General features: G+C 36.3%; 1 protein-coding gene across 1 annotated transcript; it reads right to left on the reverse strand.

The window, feature by feature from the left end:
* Window positions 1-543: 543 nt before the first annotated feature.
* Window positions 544-18,669, reverse strand: BIRC2 (baculoviral IAP repeat containing 2; the record flags this gene model as incomplete). Its single annotated transcript, XM_079707470.1, has 8 exons — window positions 544-1,252; window positions 1,332-1,373; window positions 2,122-2,376; window positions 5,389-5,631; window positions 12,116-12,164; window positions 12,740-12,818; window positions 17,574-17,673; window positions 17,769-18,669. 8 exons carry the CDS (start codon window positions 18,667-18,669, stop codon window positions 1,059-1,061), a joined length of 1,863 nt encoding a protein of 620 aa, XP_079563596.1. The 3' UTR covers window positions 544-1,058.
* Window positions 18,670-18,932: the final 263 nt, after the last annotated feature.

Consider the following 18,932-nt stretch of genomic DNA (forward strand, 5'->3'; position numbering starts at 1 on the left):
ATTAAACTATTTTTTTAAATTCCAATGAAGATTTACATAATTCTGTTAATAATTTTTGATATGAATTTTTAATTCAAGTAATATCTATAATATACAAAGCAACTAGACAGATAGTACCATCTAAAGGAAATTCTCATAAATCCCATTACTATTAAAAAAACACTTCTTGATAATTTGTTTCATGAATTCAATTTTTTTTTTTTGTGGTACGCAGGCCTCTCACTGTTGTGGCCTCTCCCATTGCGGAGCACAGGGTCCAGACGCGCAGGCTCAGCAGCCATGGCTCACGGGCCCAGCTGCTCCGTGGCATGTGGGATCTTCCCGGACCAGGGCACGAACCCGTGTCCCCTGCATCGCCAGGCAGACTCTCAACCACTGCGCCACCAGGGAAGCCCTCAATTTTTTAACTTAATAACTAGCATCTGAAGTGCTTACAGTGTGACAGATACTATGCTTATGTACATTATCTGATCCTTATATAACCCTGTGAAGGCTTACAGAAATTACTTTTTAAATCAGAGGAAAAAAATTGATGATGTAGTCTTTTTAAAGGCCTTTATTAAGACGTTTCTCACAAATTAGGGAAAAGCTTTTTTACCTGTAAGAGAAAAATCCTTGTTTTACAACACAACTGAAAAAACACGAATGAGAATTTGGCAATATAATTGTGATAAACTCCAGAGCTCCTGGTTTCCATTTCTTTCAACTACACTCTAAAGTAGTACTCAAAGCTTTCAGAAAGAATACCAAACCTAGTCACTCCTAAAATGATATATAATAGCATTAAGATTGCTCCTTTAACTCCTCCTGTGTTCATACATGTACACTAATACAGCTCAAACATAAATCTTACCTTTCATATAAACAGAGGTTAAGATTAAATATTATATATGATATTCTTTTGGAAACAAGATTACTAGTACCAAAGAAAGCAGAGTAGAACAACAATGTTACTAATTAAAGAACGAATAATTCCTTTTTTATTTCAGATAGATTCAAATGTTCAAACAATATTTTAAAGACTTTTATATATAGGCAACATATAGCCTATTTTTCTTTTATGAGAGAAATGTACGAACAGTACCCTTAATTATACCCCTGCAAATAGGGCATTTTCTTAGAGAAGGGGCACATTCCTGGCATACTACCAGATGACCACAAGGAATGAATACAATAGAAACTTCTTTGTCCATACACACTTTACAAGTTCTTTCTTCTTGCAACCTTCTCAATTGTTCTTCCAGTGACAGACCTAGTAACAACAGAAACTTCCATTAAAAAAAATGAAAGGGTAATATTTCATGTTGGTCCTAAGTCTTAATTTTGTTTACCTGAAACATCTTCTGTTGGAATATACTTCATATTCTTTTCCACTGAGGAAAGAAAAACATAACAAAAAACATCACTCTAATAACTCATTAAAAAAATTTTTTTTTTCATAAAGAAATGAAATTTTGTCATTTGCAACAACATGGATGGACCTGGAGTGTATTGTGCTTAACTGAAATAAGTCAGAGAAAGACATATATTCTATTTTATCACTTGTATGTGGAATCTAAAAAATAAAACTAGTGAATATAACAAAAAGATAAAGACAAAGATATAAAGAACAAACTAGTGGTTACCAGTGGGGAGAGGGAAGTTGAGGGGAAGATAAGGATAGGGGGACTAAGGGGTACAAACTACTATGTATAAAATAAACAAGCTACAAGGATTTATGGTACCGCACAAGGAATATAGCCAATATTTTATAATGACTATAAAGAGAGTATAATCTACAAAAATTTTGAATCACTGTGCTGTACACCTGGAATTTATATAATATTGTAAATCAACTACACCTCAATTAAAAAAAATTTTTTTTCAAGGCATCACTCTACCAAATACAAGACTGCTTCGTCTACTACCTATTATTTTTCACCTACTATATCCTGAACAACACAGATTCTAGCTATATATCATCAGAAATTATTTAGTCATGCTACTTGGGTAATAAAAGACTTCACTTTTTTAGAACAAGTTAAATGTATACAGTTTGCTAACTGGATTCGTTTGGTTTGTCAAACACAAGGATGAACATAATCCCAAGAATTTCTAAAATAACTTTACCAACAAACTCACCAAATAAGTTCTTATATAATGTAGAGTCAATTTCTTTAAGACAGTTCTTGAAGATGTTGGCAGCACCATTTCCTTTAACTAAAACGGTGTCAATCAGTTCTCTTGCTTGCAAAGGTATCTGTGTTTTTTGTTTAATAATATCATGTTCCTGTTTATTAATTACATTGGCCTCTAAAAGATTATCCAGGATAGGAAGCACACACGTCAACTGTTGAAAGAGAGCCATTCTATTCCTCCGAATCAAGGACAAATCATCTTCATGTTAAAAAAAAGAAAGAAAGAAATCCATTAGATTATAAACTACTCCAACTACACTCATATACTAACAACCAACCTATGAACAATTCAGACACTAAATAAATAGGAGCTGGAAAAAGAAGGACAAAATTACTCCTCTGCAGTTTAATGTCTGTCACTTGGAAAACTTTCAGAAGATGTAGCTAAGGCATATTATACAAGTACACACATGGTCTCTGTTTTTTGTAACTTATTAAAGTCTATATATTTACCTGTCTTAGAACCCTGCTTTATCCTGCTGAAAGTAAGCAGAGAATTTTAGAGGGCAGTATAAATTTGCCACCTCTGTACTTTGCCCACATGGAATTAATACTGACTTCTCTTTGCGTTATATCACTTTACTTTTATAAGCATTTTCATATGAATTGTCTCCTTTGATAAAAAGATCCTATCAATTAAACAAGGCAGGTATGACTGCTTCTCATTTTCAGATAGGGAGAGAAAGACTCACAATATCATTAACTGTGACCTATCCAAGGTCACAGGAAGAATCAGTTATAGAATCAGGTCTCCTAGATTAGTGTCTTCAACTCCATGTTTAAGATGCAGTAAGCAGTGTTGAAGAGTTTGAGCTGTAGAGTTAGGACAGACCTAGAGCCCCACACTGGCTTAGCCACTTACTAGCTATGTGCCCTAACCTCCATACACCTCAGTTTCCTCATCTGTAAAATGTAGATAATAATAGTACCTTTCTCAAAGAGTTGTAAGGATTAAATGAGATACATGTGAAGTATTTATCACAATATCTGGCACATAATTAGCTACCAATATTGTCTTATAAAGGTCTAGGTTTATAGCAATTAAAAAAGACTGCGTACGAATCAAGCCTAATCTTTTTTAAAAAGCACAAAAATCCATTGTTAAATTTCCTACATTTATGGAATATGGGCATAAATTCCTACAGTATTTTTCAAAAAGTTCCTCTTCTGATGCCCACAATCACCATAACATTTAATTGCCTGCTTTCAACTTTAAAAAAAAAAGTACATTTCTATATTTACAAGTTTAATGAGAAACAAAAAAGAAGTCTATTGTAAAGTTGCGAGAAAAAAAAAAGACTATTTCCTTCCCCTTTTACTTCTTTCTAGAAGTCAAACGCTCTATTCATCTCAAAATTATGGAATTCCCTTCTCTGACCACAACTTAGATCCTTCTACCTTAATAATTCACCTCACTACTAACATTTGTTCTTCAATCTCCATGTCATTCCCAACTACTAACACAAGAGTTGTCTCCTGGCTTTGCTTACTTCCCATTCTAGTCTAGATGTAGTCAGGTGTCTCAATGATCTTCTCTTATTAGCATCCTAAATTCTTCCTCCCTATTCCTTTTCTGACTTGTTTGCTTATTAAGAAACAATTTCAAATCTGTAATTCAAGGGACTTTGCTGGCAGTCCAGTGGTTAAGGTTCTTCACTTCCACTGCAGGGAGCGTGGTTCGATCCCTGGTCAGGAAACTAAGATCCCACATGCCACTCGGCCAAAAACAAAACAAACAACAAAAAATCCATAATTTAAGGCTATTCGTTGAACCTTACAAAGAACAAGAAAGTCACAAAACTATGGTGACCAGTTTTATTAGAGTGATTTCATTTAACCTGTGTTTTATTACTGGTTAACAATCTTTAAATCTTTTCACTTTCCTCAGGCCCTTTCTTTCACGAAGCCCTTCCCATTTCCCAAATAAATCTACTTAAAAATTTTTTTTGATGTTCTAGGCACTGTGCTAAACTGTTTTACTTGTAACATCTCATTTAATTCGTATAGCTGCCCCATGCAATTGGTACTGTTATCATCCCCATTTTACAGATGAGAAAAACTAAGGTCTGGTTAAATTAATTGCCAACCTGGTAACCGACAGAGCCAGGGTTTAAGTACAAACCTGTCTCAATGAGAAATCAGACTTCAAACACTGTGTAACATGGCCAAACAATGAGGTTCTCAAACTATTCCTAACATTACTTAAAAGCTTAAACCGAGGAAGTGTCTTCCAACCCAAATGCCCCAATTTACACTATATATGCAACCTTCACCTCTGCTGGCCCTTTAACCCTATCTTCTGCATGCTAGTTTCCACAGCTAGTCTACAAGCTCCTTGAAAGTAAGCACCATGAATAGCACAGTATCTGGCACAGGTGCTCATCCTCAATTAACATTTATTAAAGGAATGATTACTCAAAAGACCTGTTTTGGGAGTCTGAGGCTTAACATAATCTGGATGAACACCAAAATCAGTTCTCTACTATCTTTGGACTGGGCAGGTGCTTCTCAGGAAAGCCTAGGATTTCATCATGGGTTCTATTTTTTGTGTAAGGATCACTAAGCAAGGATTAGACAGTAAAATACCATGTTAAGAATATGATTTGAAGGAACTTAAAAAAAAAAAAAAAAAGTAGAAACAAGACAGGCACCCAACTATAAAATCTTGCTTTTTCAAAATAGTTTAAATTTGTTAATGTAGGGCTTCCCTGGTGGCGCAGCGGTTGAGAGTCCGCCTGCCGGTGCAGGGGACACGGGTTCGTGCCCCGATCCCGGAAGATCCCACATGCCGCGGAGCGGCTGGACCCGCGAGCCACGGCCGCGGAGCCTGTGCGTCCGGAGCCTGTGCTCCGCAACGGGAGAGGCCACAGCAGTGAGAGGCCCGCGTACAGGAAAAAAAAAAAAAAAATTGTTAATGTATGAGGAAGAAATGCACTGTAACTCAAGAAAGGAATTATGCTAAAATCCTCTGATTAGCATAAATCAGCAATCTTCTTGGAAAATAAACATTCAAAAAAAAAACCGTAGTCAGTGCTTCTCGACTAGGGTGATACACTGCCCACAGTGGAGAAGGGGATGTGAGGCTGGAAATGATTGGTGGCTGTCACCAGCAGTTAGTGGACAGAGGGGGATGCTCACTGTACTGCAACATGTGAGACAGTCCTATGAGCCCTCAATGGAAGTAATGCAGGTGACTAACATTCCCAAATACCTGATGCTGTTTCTTCAGTTTGTCTTTCCTTCTCTTCTTCTCTTTTTTCATCTTCAGCATTAAGAAGTGCCGACACAATATCATTAACTGTTCTGTAATTCTCTCCAGTTGTTAGGATTTTACTCTGAATTGTCTGCTTTACCAGGCTTCTACTAAAGCCCATTTCCAAGGCAGCTTTAACCACAGGTGTATTCATCATGACTGCATCATCTGAAGAACTTTCTCCAGGTCCAAAATGAACAACTAGTTTAAAAGAGATGTATTTGTATAAATTCCATAAATATAAAAATACAGAGAATAATGACTATGATACAGTCTTTACTCTGGCACGGATTATATCCTGGTAAGGGAGATGAGCTATATACACCAATTACCTATAACTCCAACAAATGTTTGAACCTGATAAGCATCAAATGAGAGTGTAGTAATAGGCTGTACTTTTTAAAAATACCACTTCCCACATCCTAGACCTACTTAATAGAGACTCTTAGGGATGGGGCATAGGAATATTCTAAATATTCCTCAAATGATTCTGATGTACAGTCAATTTTGGAAACTGAGATGCTACACAAATTTAGATGTGAAAAATTTTATCAATTCAGCTAGAAAAGTGGGGGAAATCAAAAACTTCATGGAAAAGATGGCATTAGAGTTTGAACTTAAAGGATGGACAAGACCTAGAGAGGTGGATAGATGAAACAGAATAAAATAAACAAAGATGGGAAGGACAGTAAAGTGGAAGACTAATTCACACAAAATACGTCTAAAAATGGGTAAAAAATGTGATTAAAGAAGTAATATGGGGGCTTCCCTGGTGGTACAGTGGTTGAGAGTACGCCTGCTGATGCAGGGGACACGGGTTCGTGCCCCGGTCTGGGAAGATCCCACATGCCGCGGAGTGGCTGGGCCCGTGAGCCATGGCCGCTGAGCCTGCACATCCGGAGCCTGTGCCCCGCAACGGGAGAGGCCACAACACTGAGAGGCCCGCGTATGGCAAAAAAAAAAAAAAAAAAAAAAAAGAAGTAATATGATTTCAGATACTGACAGATGTTCTGAAAAAAATAAAGCAGTATAAGGTGATTAAAACAAACTAGGAAGCAGAAGGACAATTAGGAAAGGGTGATCAGAGAAGCATTTTTCTGAGAACAGGGTCAATGCTAGCCAATATGGCACTTTTGTGAAAATTACAAAATGACATCATTCTTCAAGACACTTTACTGCCATCTGCTGGAAAACTGTTTTATAATAAAAATAAATATACAATGTGCATGTGCTCCCTTGCTCAAACATATGTGGAAACCTTGTCTGAAGAGAGAACACGCCAGAACAAACACCTGAAAGATAAGGAGTGAGCTACGGAAATATCTGAAAGAAGTCTTTCAGGCAAAGAGAACAGCAAGTATAAAAGCCTCAAGTCAAGAGAAAAGCTTGATATATTCAAGAAACAGAAAGGTGATGCAAAGTCAGAGACGAGGGTGATGCCTAGATCATGTAGAGCCTTTTGAGGAGTTTATATTTTATTCTAAGTTTGCTACAGTATTCTAGGAGGGTTTTAAGTAGGGTACTTATAAAACCTGATTTGTTTTTTCAAAAGATGATTCTGGCAGCTCTGTGATAAATTTTAATGAGGTAAAATGGAATCAGGGAGACCTGTTAGGATTTTATGACCAAAAAGTCATCAAATGACTTTATGGCACTCATGGCAGCTTGAATCAGGCTAATGGTGGTGGAGATGGAGAGAAGCGGTAAGATTTAGGACATATTATAAAGGCAGAGGTGGAAGGACTTCTAACAGATTAAATATACAAAGTAAAAGGAGGAATCAGGGATGATGTCTAACTTAAGTCAACTTTTGACCTTAGGAAGTGAGTGCCATTAACTGAATTGGGAAGACCAGAGAAAGAGCAAATATGAGGGATGAAGGACGGGGAGAAAATGTTTGCTTTGGTTATATTAAGTCTGAGACACCCAGTATAACCAAGTAGAGATTTAAACAGGTAGTTGAACATGCCAGTCTGCAGCTCAGGAAATGGAGAAATACATTTGGGTTGAATGTGGAGAGGTACTCCATCATTTAGAGGTTTGAAAAAGGAGTAACCACCAAAGGCAATTGTTCATGATCAACCAGGGAAACAGGGGAAAACCAAGAATGTGGTGTCCAGGAAGCCAAGTGAGGAACATACCTTAAGAAGGATGCAGGAAACTAATGACAGCAAGATTGCCAGTTAAGATGCCCCCAACTTGTATCCCCACTCAACAACATTTTGGAATCCATCCAAGGACAAAAGTGCCTTTGTGGGAGGCTTTGGGATTTAGGTATAAGATTATGAAACCCCAGTGTATTCCAAGACCAAGGAGAGCCATTTTGAGAAGACTGGCCTGTACCAGGCACCTGAATTCCTGACCATGGTCCCAGCTACAAACCCAAAAACAGCTCCGTATCCATCAAGACTGAAAGGAGAAGGTCTTTACCTGCCAAAACCAGTCAATAAAGACTGCAAGCAGCGTTTGCTCCCTCAAATGCACAGACACCAAGGCAAGGCTACATACAAATATCATAGATATCAGGCACATATGACACCATCACAAGAAACCAATGAAGATCCAGAACTGACCCCAAAGAAGTGAAGATCTATGATTTGCCTGACAATGAACTCAATAGAGTCACCTTAAAAAAAACTCAACGGAATTCTAGAGAACAAAGATAAACAACTAAATGAAATGAAGATAACAATGCATGAACAAAATCAGAAGTTTAATAAAGAAACAGAAACCACAAAAAAGAATCAAACAGAAAACCTGGAGCTGAAGAATACAAGGACAGAACTGAAAAACATCAATAGAGAACTTCAACAATAGACTTGCTCATGCAGAAGAAAGAATCAGAGAACTCAAATGGAGATCATTTGAAATTAGTCAGTTATAGGAACAAAAAGAAAAGAGAACTAAAGAGTGAAGGAAGCCTACATGAATTATAGGACACAACCAAATGAATGAACAGTCAAATCATGGGAATCCCAGAAGACAGAAAAAAGGGAAGAAAACTTAAAGAAATCATAGCTGAAAACTTCGGCTCCCAAATCTTGGGAGAGATATGGATATCCACAAACAGTAAGTTCAAAGAACCTCAAGTAAGATCAGCCCAAAGATTACTCCAAGACACATTGTAGTCAAAATATTAAAAGCGAAAAGACAGAGAAACCATTTTGAAAGCAGCAAGAAAAAAATGACTCCTCACATACAAAGGAACCCCCTAAGGCTATCAGCACATTTCTCTGCAGAAACCTTGAAGGCCAGAAGAGAATGACTTAATATATCAAAGTGCTAAAAGAAAAAAAAAAAAAAAGCCAACCAAGAACACTGGCAAAACTGTCCTTCAGAAATGAAGGAGAGATAAAAACATTCCAGACAAACAAAAGTTGAGGGAGTTCATCAACACTAAACCTGCCTTACAAGAAATACTAAAGTGATTTCTTCAAGTTAAAATGAAGAGACGCTAAGTAACAACATGAAATAAAACTTACTGGTAAAGGTAAATATGTAGTCAAATTCATAACACCCTATACTGTATCTCTAGCATAAGTTAAAAAACAACAATATATTTTGCACAGCAAAAGAAACCATAAACAAAATGAAAATACAACCCACAGAATGGGAGAAAATATTTGCAAATGATGTGACCAACAAGAGCTTAATTCCCAAAATATACAAACAGCACATACAGCTTTATGTCAAAAAAACAAACAACTCGGGGCTTCCCTGGTGGCACAGTGGTTGACAGTCTGCCTGCCGATGCAGGGGACACAGGTTCGTACCCCAGTCCGGGAAGATCCCACATGCCGTGGAGCGGCTGGGCCCGTGAGCCATGGCCGCTGGGCCTGCACGTCCGGAGCCTGTGCTCCGCAACGGGAGAGGCCACAACAGTGAGAGGCCAGCGTACTGCAAAAAAACAAAAAAAACAAAACAAAAAAACAAAAAAACCAACTCAATCAAAAAATGTGCAGAAGGACTTCCCTGGTGGTGCAGTGGTTGAGAGTCCGCCTACCAATGCAGGGGACACGGGTTCGTGCCCTGGTCCGGGAGGATCCCACATGCTGCGGAGCAGCTGGGCCCATGAGCCATGGCCACTGGGCCTGCACGTCCGGAGCCTGTGCTCCGCAACAGGAGAGGCCACAACAGTGAGAGGCCCGCGTACCGCAAAAAAAGAAAAAAAAAAAATGTGCAGATCTAAATAGACATTTCTCCAAATAAGACATACAGATGGCCAAAAAGCACATAAAAAGATGCTCATCATCACTAATTACCAAAGAAATGTAAATCAAAACTACAGTGAGGTATCACCTCACACCAGTCAGAATGGCCATTATCAAAGTCTACAAACAATAAATGCTGGAGAGGGTGTAGAGAAGAGGGAACCCTTCTACGCTGTTGGTGGGAATGTACACTGGTATAACCACTATGGAGAACAGTATGGAGGTTCCTTAAAAAACTAAAAAACAGTACTACCATATGACCCAGCAATCCCACTCCTGGGCATATATCTGGAGAAAAGCATAATTTGAAAAGAAACATGCACCCAATGTTCACTGCAGCACTGTTTACAATAGCCAAGACACGGAAGCAACCCAAACGTCCACTGATAGAGGAATGGATAGAGAAGATGTGGTACATATATACAATGAAATATTAGCCATAAAAAAGAATGAAATAATGCCATTTGCAGCAACATGAATAGACCTAGAGATTATCATACTAAGAGAAGTCAGAGAAAGACAAATATCATATGGTATCACTCATATATGGAAACTTATTTTTTAAAAAATGAGTTAATGAACCTATTTACAAAACGGAACAGACTCACAGATTTCAGAAACAAACTTATGGTTACCAAAGGGGAAATGTGGGGGGGAGGGGAGGGATAAATTAGGAGCTTGGGATTAACATACACACATAACTATATATAAAATAGATAACCAAGGCTTCCCTGGTGGCGCAGTGGTTGAGAGTCCGCCTGCCGATGCAGGGGACGTGGGTTCGTGCCCCAGTCTGGGAAGATCCCACATGCCGCGGAGTGGCTGGCCCCATGAGCCATGGCCGCTGAGCCTGCGCGTCCGGAGCCTGTGCTCCGCAACGGGAGAGGCCACAACAGTGAGAGGCCCGCATACAGCAAAAAAAAAAAAAAAATAGATAACCAACAAGGACTTAGAGAAGAAACTCTACTCAGTATTCTACAATAACCTATATGGGAAAAGAATCTGAAAAAGAATGAATATATGTATATGTATAACTGAATCACTATGCTGTACACCTGAAACTAACACAACATTGTAAAACAACTATACTCCAATAAAAGTTAAAAGAAATATTTATAGAAAAAAACATAAAAATAAAAAATACAAAACATTAATATTATTAACTATAACTATAATAACTTGTTACTGGATGCAGAATATAAAAAGATAAAAAGTATGACATCAATAGTGTAAAACATGGGGTGAGGAGAAGTAAAACTGTAGAGTTTTTGTAAATGATTGAAGGTAAGTTGTTATCAGCTTAAAATAGACTACTGTATCTAAGATATTTTACATAAGCTTCATGGTAAACACAAAGAAAAAACCTATAGTACATACAGAAAATACAATAGAGAAATTAAAGCACACTACTACAGAAAATAAATCAGAAAGGAAGAGAGAAAAAGAGGAAGAAATGAACAAACTAAAAAACAGTCAGAAAACAATTAATAAAATCATAATAAAAACTCCTTATATATCAATAATTACAATACCAATAATTATTTTAAATGTAAATGGACTAAATTCTCCAATGAAAAGACAAAGAATGGCTGAATGGATTTTAAAAAACCCATAAGATCCAACAGTATGCTGCCTATAAAAGAATCACTTTAGCTTTAAGGAGACAGAAAGGTTGAAAATGAAAAGATATAAAAGGTGTTCTATGCAAATGGTAATCAAAAGTAATGAGGAGCGGTTATACTTACATAAAATAAAATAGACTTTCAGTCAAAATCAGTGACAAGAGACAAAGATCACTATATGTAGTGATGAAGGGGTCAACTCATTAAGAGTACATAAAACAATTATAAATTTATATGCAACAAACATTGAAGCATCTAAATATTTAAAGCAAATATTAATATAACTAAAGGAAGAAATAGCAATACAATAATAGTAGGGGACTTCAATATCCCACTTTCAACACTGGCTAGATCATCCAGACAGAAAGTTAATAAGGAAAAAGGAGACCTGAATAACAGTATACACTAAATGCCAGATGTGGCTAAAATTAAATTATAACCAGAAGATATATTTCCTATCCTTGCACTAAACTACTACATACCTGGCAAATACTTAATATCTAGCCCAATTTTCAAATCATGTGAACTGGGCCTTTCCAAACATGCTAGCTTATACAAACATTTCCTCTTTGGAGTGCTTATTATTTGCTCTTCTCATTTGGTATTCCCTGAAGTTGTTTTTCTTTTGCACTTGTCTTGTCTCTCCAGTGAGAATGTCAGCACTTTAAGAACAAAAACTAGAATACTTCCAAGAATCCTCTAAAAATGTCATGAATCTTAGTAGATACATAATATTTATTAACTTTCTAGCACTTTTTTCTATGACCTCAGAAATCCTTTGTTTACATACTTTCATTCTTAATATTCTTACAAAAAAATCCTATTCTATATTTGGAGTATTTTCATACATACTTGGTGGATCAGCATTTTCATCTCCAGGAGTATCTGAAGTTGACAATAGCTATAAAACAGGAGAAAAAAATAATAGGTAAAATCAGAAATCTGATTTTACAACCTGAACATAGCAACATTAAGTTTATCTTAAGTACTGTACACATGCTTTTGAAAACATACTTCAATTTGCTATGTTTTACTTTAATCATAATAGAACATTTCCTTATACATCACCCAATTCCAAATTAGAATTCAAGTATTTCTCTAGTTTTAAGAAAACAGGAAAAAGTATTAATGGTTTCTCATTCCACTTAGAATTAGAAAGTCATATTTCAGCTGAATCACTCTCAGAGATTCCAAACTGCTAACAAATTATTTTGTTTTTCTCAAAAATATGGAGGAGACACTGAAGACTCTTCTCCAACACCACCACAAATTTGTACAGTGGCAGGTTGAGTGATTTTTCAAAAAAAAGGAAAAAAGTCTTTTTTTAAAAGCCCCTGAACAAACATGTCCATTAAGATGGACACAAAGCATGTAACTATAATTAATGAGAAAACAGATGTAACTGTCACTTCTAATCATATTTTGTAATTATTATTTAGAAGAATTCAATGTTGCCAATTATAAAAACATATTTACCTGTTCAAGAAGATGAGGATACCTAGCTTGAATCTCATCAACAAACTCCTGCCCTTTCATGCGTATCAAGAACTCACACCTAAAACGTTAGAGGAAAATTTTTAAAATTCTTTTATACCAAAAATATAAACTGATTATTCTAGAAATGTTCTTTGATTGTACCCCATAGTACATACATTTTACATCACAACCTAGTACATATACACATCTAACAGGAACAAAATTCTCATACAATATTACAAATTCTTACTATGCACTGATGCATTGTGATATTTTGTTTGATTGCATTAATACAATCACAACAATAAAAAGGTCTGGACCTCAAAGGAGCACAAGCTAAGGCTTGAAAAATACTGTTCTAGATAATTTACTTTGGGGACTTAACATAGTTTCAGAAACTGTAATTTGCTATCCTAAAATGTGATCTTTCACAAAATATCTACTAATCTATCTCCATTGTCCACTCTACCATTATACTTAAAGCACAAACCCTCTCTCTAAAAAATAGAGAATCAGGTATTTTCATCTATACATAATGTGATAGTGTCTCCCAAATACTTGCTTTCAAACTACTAGAATTTCTCAATGGTGTTCCAGGAAGTTCATAATAACATCTGTTTCTGTTTCTTACCTTTTGTTTTTTCAACAAACGGTGCTAGACAACTTGATATAATATGCAAAAAACAAGCCTTGATTTATGTCCATAGTATACACAAAAACAAACTAAAAATGAATCATATGCCTAAATACAAAACCTGTCAATGTAACTTCTAGAAGAAAACACAGGAGAAAATCTTTTCTTTTTTTAATTTTTATTTTATTTATTCATTTTTGGCTGTGTTGGGTCTTCGTTGCTGCACTTGGGCTTTCTCTAGTTGTGGCGAGCAGGGGCTACTCTTCATTGCGGTGCATGAGCTTCTCATTGCGGTGGCTTCTCTTGTTGCGGCGCATGGGCTCTAGAGCACAGGCTCAGTAGTGGTGGCGCACAGGCGTAGCTGCTCGTGCATGTGGGATCTTCCTGGACCCGGGATTGAACCTGTGTCACCTGCATTGTCAGGCAGATTCTTATCCACTGCACCACCAGGGAAACCCTAGGAGAAAATCTTTTTGTCCTTAGGTTAGGTAAAGATTTCTTAGCTAAGAGACCAACAGCACAATCCATAAAAGATAAAATTGATAAACTGACATCATCAAAATTAAAAACTTCTGCTCATCAAATACACTAATAAAAAAAGGAAAGACAAGCCACAGACTGAAACGCTGCAAAAGACATCTGATATAAGACTTGTATCCAGAATATATTGAGAAGTCTCGGAACTTAGTAATCAAAAAAAAAAATTTTTAAAGAGACACTTCATCAAAGAAAATACAGTTTCCAGGATGAAGAACCCACAGATACAGAGGGCTGACTGTACTATGTCATATGAGGGACTTGAGCATCCATGAATTTTGGTTTCTTGAGGGGAATCCCTGGGAGTGTCCTGGAACCAATCACCCACTGATACTGAGGGACAACTGTATATAGATGGCAAATAAGAAGCTCACCATCATTAATCATTAAGGAAATGCTAATTAAAATCACAATGAAATACCACTACACATCTATTAGAATGGTTAAAATCAAAAAGACTGACAATACCATGTGTCATTAAGAATGTGGAACTCTTAGAGGTATCATACATTCCTGGTGGGAATTTAAAATGGTACAGCCACTTCAGAAAACGATTTGGCAGTTTATTCTAAAGTTACAATAGTAAACAAAACTTGCCATCCAACCCACTAATCTCACTCCTAAGTATAACATCTACCTAAGCAAAACAAAAACATATGTTCACAAAGGTTTATTAATGTTTAGAGTGGCTTTATTCATTATTGCTCCAAACTGGAAACAACCCAAATGTCCTTCAACTGATAAATGGGTAGATTTAGTAGAGATCATGTAAGCATGCTCAAGACTCAAGTTCATTATGCAGAGAATACAGCTTGTCATTGTTCATGATCTTAATATAGTTCTAAAGTATTTTTATTCTGGGACTGACTAACTTATATTCATAATGACTACAGGCAGGAAGTATAATGAACATTGGCTGCCCCGTATTTCCCCCTTCTCCAATAAATTCTTTGAGGACAGAGATTTTTGTCTGTCTTATTCACTGATATATTCCCAGCATCTAAAATAGTTATCAGGGGGATATAGGGAAATAGGTGAAAGGGATTAACAGGTACAAACCTGAGTTATAAAATAAAATAAGCCATGGAGATGTAATATACAGCATAAAGAATATGGTCATAATATTGCAATAACTCTGTACGGGGACAGATGATTACTAGGCTTATCATGGTAACAATTTCATAATGTATGCAAATATCAAATCACCATGTAGTACACCTGAAACTAATATAATATTGTGTCACATATTTCAATTAAAAAAAAAAGATATTAGAAGGGAAAAAAAGATCCTCATGATGATGTCTGATTTCCCATCATTACTTCCAACTACTTATTCCTAGGACTCTTGCCTTCAGACAGTGCTGTTACTGTCATGAATTATCATGCTCAATTGAAATGAATCCCAGTATTCTTCCTGGTCTGCTGCAGAATCTGCATTTGTCTGCCTATTAGTTTCATTTTCAACCTCATATGCAATGGTACCACAATTTTTGCCTTTCACTTTAATTTGGTTCTTCTTTCTTTTGCTTTGGCTTGATTTTTTATTTGATTCCATACTGTCATGTAAATACCAATACTGATGAAAAAAGGAAATTCCTTTTGTATATAGAAATGTAAACCCTATTATCTCTTCTTTCGAATGATTATTACTAAAAATGTTAAGAGGGAAAAAATAAAATAAAACAGTATCCAGTAGGCATACAAATATTTAATAAATGAATAAATAAAGAATGTTAAAATACAGTGATAATGATTATCCACTTTGGTTTTTCATTTTCTGAGATTAAAGATTATCCACAATTGAAATTTGTTGCTTACAAAAAGCAACACTGGCCTTTTCCCTTACTTAATCATCTAAAACAAAACACAAATTACAGAAGTAAACCAAGATTTTGTTTGGTTTTGTTTTATAAAGGGCAAAATGTAGCAACTGGAACACTGTAATTGGAAAGCTGTTTCTGTCTTTTTAATACAGTATTAAATTTCAAATTATATGTACATGCTCTCATAGAGCCAAGCACAATCAAATCATTTAAAATTCTGACAATCAGGAATTCTCTGGTGGTCCAGTGGTTAGGACTCGGCCCTTTCACTGCTGTGGCCTGGGTTCCAACCCTGGTCGGGGAACTAAGATCCTGCAAGCCGTGTGGTGAGGCCAAAAAGAAAAAAAGAAAATACGATTCTGACAATGGAACATGCTTTTTTCCTACAAAAATACTTTAAACAAAATATGTATCACTTTTGAGAATTAAAAAAGTCATAATTTATCTTGATACATTATGAATATTAAAGAGGTTCAAGAGATTCCTCATTATTGTGAAAGGCACTCACCAGTCAAAACATTACCTACATGATGTGATTCCACTTTTATATAAAGTACCTAGAATTGTCAAATTCAGAGATAGAAAGCAGAATGGTGGTTGCTAGGGGCTGCAGGGAGGGAGGGATGAGGAATTAATGAAATGAGTACAAGATTCAGTCTGGGAAGATTTTTAAAAAGTCTGGAAGTAGATGGTGGTAATGAATGAGGAATAATGTGAATGTACTTAATGTCACAGAACTGTATACTTAAAAATGGTTAAAATGGCAAATTTTATGTTAGGTACACTTTACGATTTTTTTTAAAAGACCATATTATCTATTTCAACTCCCTCATTTTACAGATGAGGAAAGGCTCAAAGGTGTCACATGACTTGTTCAAGTTCACATAGCTACTCAGTAACAAAGACAGAATTAATTTCTAATTCTATTTCCATCAACAGCACTGCCTCTAAATTCTTTCTAGGCTATAGTAAAAAATAGGACATAGTGGTAGAAACAGTGACTAAAGGGAGATATCTGATATATCGTGACAAGATAAAATTGTTCAGAGAAAAAATAATTTACAATTATAATCAGACAATACTGATTGTACAATCAGCTTTTATTATATGCATTTTGTATTTATCCTATTCCTAGATCCATTTCATGTCCCTTCTTATTTTCCTTTTTCCTTCTTATCTTTTTTTACTTATCTCCTTTTTGTTCTATTTTACATATTTTTATAATACTTAAGTCTTCTTTAAAGCAAAATGGAAAACATAAATGAAACGTATGGCCATAATTGTAAGTGAGTCATCAAGAATAAGTTAAACTGGGGCTTCCCTGGTGGCGCAGTGGTTGAGAATCTGCCTGCCAATGCAGGGACACGGGTTCGGGCCCTGGTCTGGGAAGATCCCACATGCTGCGGAGCAACTAAGCCCGTGAGCCACAACTACTGAGCCTGCGCGTCTGGAACTTGTGCTCCGCAACAAGAGAGGCCCTGACAATGAGAGGCCCGTGCACCGCAATAAAGAGTGGCCCCCGCTTGCCGCAAATAGAGAAAGCCCTCGCACAGAAACGAAGACCCAACACAGCCAAAAATAAAATAAATAAATAAATAAAAATTTAAAAAAAAAAGAATAAGTTAAACTATATCCTGAATACATGGCTTACAAAAGAAGAAATCATACAACATTCTACATTTTGTACCAAAACAATTAATGTTACAATTTGTTTTAAAAAGGCTAATTCCCTAATGATATAAAGAAGCTTTGTTATATTGAAATGTAAACTTAATCATGTAAGCATGCTTACTTCTTTTAAGCACAGAATTTGTGTAGAAATACCTTTCAAAACAATTACCTTGGAAACCACTTGGCGTGTTCAACCCATGGGTCATCTCCAGATTCCCAACACCTTAAGCCACCATCACAACAAAAGCATTTGACATCATCACTACGACCTAAAGAAAACACAATAATAAAACTGAATATGTACGTGTCCTAATATATAAATCAAAATGAACTAGATAAAATGTATAGCTATACATTTTCTTACCCACATAATAGAAACCAGCACTTGCAAGCTGCTCAGGCTGAACTGGTACAGTTGAAGGCCAGTACATAAATGTTCTCAGTCGAGCTGCATGTGTCTGCATGCTCAAATTTGAAATGCTAAACCTCAGCGTTTCCAGAGAATTTTCCAAAAATGGACAGTTGGGGAAATGTCTCCGGTGTTCTGACATAGCATCATCCTTTGGTTCCCAGTTACTTAGAGTCCCACCACAGGCAAAGCAGGCTACTCTATCTCCAGGTCCTATATAATAAAAGCCAGCTCTTGCCAATTCTGATGGTGACAAAAAGGTTAATGGCCACACCTGGTAAGTAAGAAATCTCGCTTCTTCAGTACTCATGGCATAACTGTAGGGGTTAGTCCTCATTGGGGAAAAGTCTTCAACTGCTCTAGAATTAACAGGGTTTGGTGAAAGGTTGGAATAAGAACCACTGAATGAGCTACTATGTTCCGAAGTAGGTAATAATGAATGTGTAAAACTGTTTCTCATTGGAGAGGAAACATTCTTAGAGGTGGATTCCAGACTAGTAACAGAAACTAGATTCTGAATAAAGCTACAGCTAGGATATAGTTGTTTATGCTTTTCAATAGGATTGTCTCCTTGTTTCCAGTTATCCAGCATCAGGCCACAACAAAAGCATTTGACCTTGTCATTCACACCAGTGTAATAAAAACCAGCACGAGCAAGACTCCTTTCTGAGACAGGAACACCAACAGGGAAAGTTGAATATGTAGACATTCGGTAGAGTTCACATGAAAAGTCATATTTCATTTTTTGTTTGTTGACGATTGTCCAATCTGACAAGATCGTGCTATCTTCCATCACACTCTTAATTTTTTGATACAAGGGATCTGGGAAAAGTCTTTGGGAGGTAGTTTTGTGCATGAGTCATTTTACTTTTTGACTGCTAAAACCCTTCACATGACAATTCTCTTCCCTTCACATTAGATTTTTTCCATAAAAAAGAATCAAATGATAGGCCCCTACTTATGTAAAATTCTTTACTGGATTTATACCTGAGTTGATACTCAGGTAGGATGAATATCTCTCCTAAATTACCAAGATACTATTTAATACTCTCTGGGATTATATTAACTCAAATGCTATTTGCTTGTTATTTGGTGTAATACTGACCTAATAGCCTGAAA

This window comes from Hyperoodon ampullatus (assembly GCF_949752795.1).
Source record: "Hyperoodon ampullatus genome assembly, chromosome: 7".
Lineage (NCBI taxonomy): Eukaryota > Metazoa > Chordata > Mammalia > Artiodactyla > Ziphiidae > Hyperoodon > Hyperoodon ampullatus.